Source organism: Sebastes fasciatus, unplaced genomic scaffold (assembly GCF_043250625.1).
Source record: "Sebastes fasciatus isolate fSebFas1 unplaced genomic scaffold, fSebFas1.pri Scaffold_69, whole genome shotgun sequence".
Taxonomy (NCBI): domain Eukaryota; kingdom Metazoa; phylum Chordata; class Actinopteri; order Perciformes; family Sebastidae; genus Sebastes; species Sebastes fasciatus.
This window is the reverse complement of record NW_027428257.1, coordinates 1-5000: the sequence shown is the minus strand read 5'-3', so window position 1 is coordinate 5000 and position 5000 is coordinate 1. Positions and strand designations below refer to the sequence as shown.

The following is a 5000-nucleotide window of genomic DNA, read 5'->3' as shown; positions in this document are numbered from 1 at the left end:
ATGTGTAATGTTTAATGTTTAATGTGTAATGTTTAATGTGTAATGTTTAAAGTTTAATGTGTAATGTTTATGTGTAATGTTTAATGTGTAATGTTTAATGTTTAATGTGTAATGTTTAATGTTTAATGTGTAATGTTTAATGTGTAATGTGTAATGTTTATGTGTAATGTTTAATGTGTAATGTTTAATGTTTAATGTGTAATGTTTAATGTTTAATGTGTAATGTTTAATGTGTAATGTTTAAAGTTTAATGTTTAATGTTTAATGTTTAATGTTTAATGTTTAATGTGTAATGTTTAATGTTTAATGTGTAATGTTTAATGTGTAATGTTTAATGTTTAATGTGTAATGTTTAATGTTTAATGTGTAATGTTTAATGTGTAATGTTTAATGTTTAATGTGTAATGTTTAATGTGTAATGTTTAAAGTTTAATGTTTAATGTTTAATGTTTAATGTTTAATGTGTAATGTTTAATGTGGAATGTTTAATGTTTAATGTTTAATGTTTAATGTTTAATGTTTATACATTAAACATTAAACGTTAAACATTAAACATGTGTAATGTTTAATGTTTAATGTTTAATGTTTAATGTGTAATGTGTAATGTTTAATGTTTAATGTGTAATGTTTAATGTTTAATGTTTAAAGTTTAATGTGTAATGTTTATGTGTAATGTTTAATGTGTAATGTTTAATGTTTAATGTGTAATGTTTAATGTTTAATGTGTAATGTTTAATGTGTAATGTTTAATGTTTAATGTGTAATGTTTAATGTGTAATGTTTAAAGTTTAATGTGTAATGTTTATGTGTAATGTTTAATGTGTAATGTTTAATGTTTAATGTGTAATGTTTAATGTTTAATGTGTAATGTTTAATGTGTAATGTTTAAAGTTTAATGTTTAATGTTTAATGTTTAATGTTTAATGTTTAATGTTTAATGTGTAATGTTTAATGTTTAATGTGTAATGTTTAATGTGTAATGTTTAATGTTTAATGTGTAATGTTTAATGTTTAATGTGTAATGTTTAATGTGTAATGTTTAATGTTTAATGTTTATGTGTAATGTTTAATGTTTAATGTGTAATGTTTAATGTTTAATGTGTAATGTTTAATGTGTAATGTTTAATGTTTAATGTGTAATGTTTAATGTGTAATGTTTAAAGTTTAATGTGTAATGTTTATGTGTAATGTTTAATGTGTAATGTTTAATGTTTAATGTGTAATGTTTAATGTTTAATGTGTAATGTTTAATGTGTAATGTTTAATGTTTAATGTGTAATGTTTAATGTGTAATGTTTAAAGTTTAATGTGTAATGTTTATGTGTAATGTTTAATGTGTAATGTTTAATGTTTAATGTGTAATGTTTAATGTTTAATGTGTAATGTTTAATGTGTAATGTTTAAAGTTTAATGTTTAATGTTTAATGTTTAATGTTTAATGTTTAATGTGTAATGTTTAATGTTTAATGTGTAATGTTTAATGTGTAATGTTTAATGTTTAATGTGTAATGTTTAATGTTTAATGTGTAATGTTTAATGTGTAATGTTTAATGTTTAATGTGTAATGTTTAATGTGTAATGTTTAAAGTTTAATGTTTAATGTTTAATGTTTAATGTTTAATGTGTAATGTTTAATGTGGAATGTTTAATGTTTAATGTTTAATGTTTAATGTTTAATGTTTAATGTTTATACATTAAACATTAAACGTTAAACATTAAACATGTGTAATGTTTAATGTTTAATGTTTAATGTTTAATGTGTAATGTGTAATGTTTAATGTTTAATGTGTAATGTTTAATGTTTAATGTTTAATGTGTAATGTTTAATGTTTAATGTGTAATGTTTAATGTGTAATGTTTAAAGTTTAATGTTTATACATTAAACATTAAACATTAAACATTAAACATTACACATTAAACATTAAACATTAAACATGTGTAATGTGTTATGTTTAATGTGTAATGTTTAATGTTTAATGTTTAATGTTAATGTGTAATGTGTAATGTTAATGTTTAATGTGTAATGTTAATGTTAATGTTTAATGTGTAATGTTTAATGTTAATGTGTAATGTGTAATGTTTAATGTGTAATGTTTAATGTTTAATGTGTAATGTTTAATGTGTAATGTTTAAAGTTTAATGTTTATACATTAAACATTAAACATTAAACATTAAACATTACACATTAAACATTAAACATTAAACATGTGTAATGTGTTATGTTTAATGTGTAATGTTTAATGTTTAATGTTTAATGTTAATGTGTAATGTGTAATGTTAATGTTTAATGTTTAATGTTTAATGTTTAATGTTTAATGTGTAATGTTTAATGTGTAATGTTTAATGTTTAATGTGTAATGTTTAATGTGTAATGTTTAAAGTTTAATGTTTATACATTAAACATTAAACATTAAACATTAAACATTACACATTAAACATTAAACATTAAACATGTGTAATGTGTTATGTTTAATGTGTAATGTGTTATGTTTAATGTGTAATGTTTAATGTTTAATGTGTAATGTTAATGTGTAATGTGTAATGTTAATGTGTAATGTGTAATGTTAATGTTTAATGTGTAATGTTAATGTGTAATGTGTAATGTTAATGTGTAATGTGTAATGTGTAATGTTAATGTTAATGTGTAATGTGTAATGTGTAATGTTTAATGTTAATGTGTAATGTTTAATGTTAATGTGTAATGTGTAATGTTTAATGTTAATGTGTAATGTTTAATGTTAATGTGTAATGTTAATGTTTAATGTGTAATGTTTAATGTGTAATGTTTAATGTTAATGTGTAATGTTAATGTTTAATGTGTAATGTTTAATGTGTAATGTTTAATGTTAATGTGTAATGTTAATGTTTAATGTGTAATGTTTAATGTTAATGTGTAATGTTAATGTTTAATGTGTAATGTTAATGTTAATGTTTAATGTGTAATGTGTAATGTTTAATGTTAATGTGTAATGTTAATGTTAATGTGTAATGTTTAATGTTAATGTGTAATGTTAATGTGTAATGTGTTATGTTTAATGTGTAATGTTTAATGTGTAATGTGTAATGTTAATGTTTAATGTGTAATGTTAATGTTTAATGTGTAATGTTAATGTTAATGTTTAATGTGTAATGTTAATGTTAATGTTTAATGTGTAATGTTAATGTTTAATGTGTAATGTTTAATGTGTAATGTTAATGTGTAATGTGTAATGTTAATGTGTAATGTGTAATGTGTAATGTTAATGTTTAATGTGTAATGTTAATGTTTAATGTGTAATGTTAATGTTAATGTTAATGTTTAATGTGTAATGTTAATGTTAATGTTAATGTTTAATGTGTAATGTTAATGTTAATGTTTAATGTGTAATGTTAATGTGTAATGTTTAATGTTAATGTGTAATGTTTAATGTTTAATGTGTAATGTTTAATGTTTAATGTGTAATGTTTAATGTGTAATGTTTAATGTTTAATGTGTAATGTTTAATGTGTAATGTTTAAAGTTTAATGTTTAATGTTTAATGTTAATGTGTAATGTGTAATGTTTAATGTGTAATGTGTAATGTTTAATGTTAATGTGTAATGTTTAATGTTAATGTGTAATGTTTAATGTTAATGTGTAATGTGTAATGTTTAATGTTAATGTTTAATGTGTAATGTTAATGTTTAATGTGTAATGTGTAATGTTAATGTTAATGTGTAATGTTAATGTTAATGTGTAATGTTTAATGTTAATGTGTAATGTGTAATGTGTAATGTGTAATGTTTAATGTTAATGTTAATGTAATGTGTAATGTTAATGTTTAATGTGTAATGTGTAATGTTAATGTTAATGTGTAATGTTAATGTTTAATGTGTAATGTTTAATGTGTAATGTTAATGTTTAATGTGTAATGTGTAATGTTAATGTGTAATGTGTAATGTTAATGTTTAATGTGTAATGTTAATGTTAATGTGTAATGTGTAATGTGTAATGTTAATGTGTAATGTTAATGTTAATGTGTAATGTTTAATGTTAATGTGTAATGTTAATGTTAATGTGTAATGTTTAATGTGTAATGTGTAATGTTAATGTGTAATGTTAATGTTAATGTGTAATGTTTAATGTTAATGTGTAATGTTAATGTTAATGTGTAATGTGTAATGTGTAATGTTAATGTGTAATGTTAATGTTAATGTGTAATGTTTAATGTTAATGTGTAATGTTAATGTTAATGTGTAATGTTAATGTGTAATGTTTAATGTTAATGTGTAATGTTTAATGTTAATGTGTAATGTTAATGTTAATGTTTAATGTTAATGTGTAATGTTAATGTTAATGTGTAATGTTAATGTTAATGTGTAATGTTTAATGTTAATGTGTAATGTGTAATGTTAATGTGTAATGTTAATGTTAATGTGTAATGTTTAATGTTAATGTGTAATGTTTAATGTTAATGTGTAATGTTAATGTTAATGTTTAATGTTAATGTGTAATGTTAATGTTAATGTGTAATGTTAATGTGTAATGTTAATGTTAATGTGTAATGTTTAATGTTAATGTGTAATGTTAATGTTAATGTGTAATGTTAATGTGTAATGTTAATGTTAATGTGTAATGTTTAATGTTAATGTGTAATGTGTAATGTTAATGTGTAATGTTAATGTTAATGTGTAATGTTAATGTTAATGTGTAATGTGTAATGTTAATGTGTAATGTTTAATGTTAATGTGTAATGTTTTAATCCTCCTGATGTTACTGAGTCTCCAGCTGGAGAGTCTGAGAGAGTCTTCACCTGAACCTGGTTTACTCAGAAAACCGGGGATGGACCGGTCCGGGACAAAATACCAGTCCAGCCCTGCCTCCATCGATCCGTTATCGATCAGTTATTGATCCGTTATTGTTCCGTTATTGATCCGTTCTCTTACCTGAGGCAGTTTGGGGTCGTTGATGTCCCAGGTGAATTTCATCCCGACAGAACACACACAGTCCTCCTCGCGCTCCTCCAACCGGGACATCCTCC

The 5000-nt window shown here is 22.0% G+C and overlaps 1 protein-coding gene across 2 annotated transcripts in view; it reads right to left on the bottom strand.

Annotated features, from left to right (window-relative positions):
* The window catches only part of gcm2 (glial cells missing transcription factor 2), a 22196-nt gene extending 17201 nt beyond the window's left edge, over nucleotides 1-4995 (bottom strand). For both annotated transcript variants that reach the window (XR_012593184.1, XM_074628619.1), the window contains exon 1: nucleotides 4906-4995. Coding sequence is in view for 1 of the 2 variants with exons in the window: in XM_074628619.1 (XP_074484720.1) it covers nucleotides 4906-4995 (90 nt within the window). In the remaining variant the exon portion in view is untranslated. The remainder of the gene's footprint in view (nucleotides 1-4905) is intronic.
* Nucleotides 4996-5000: the final 5 nt, after the last annotated feature.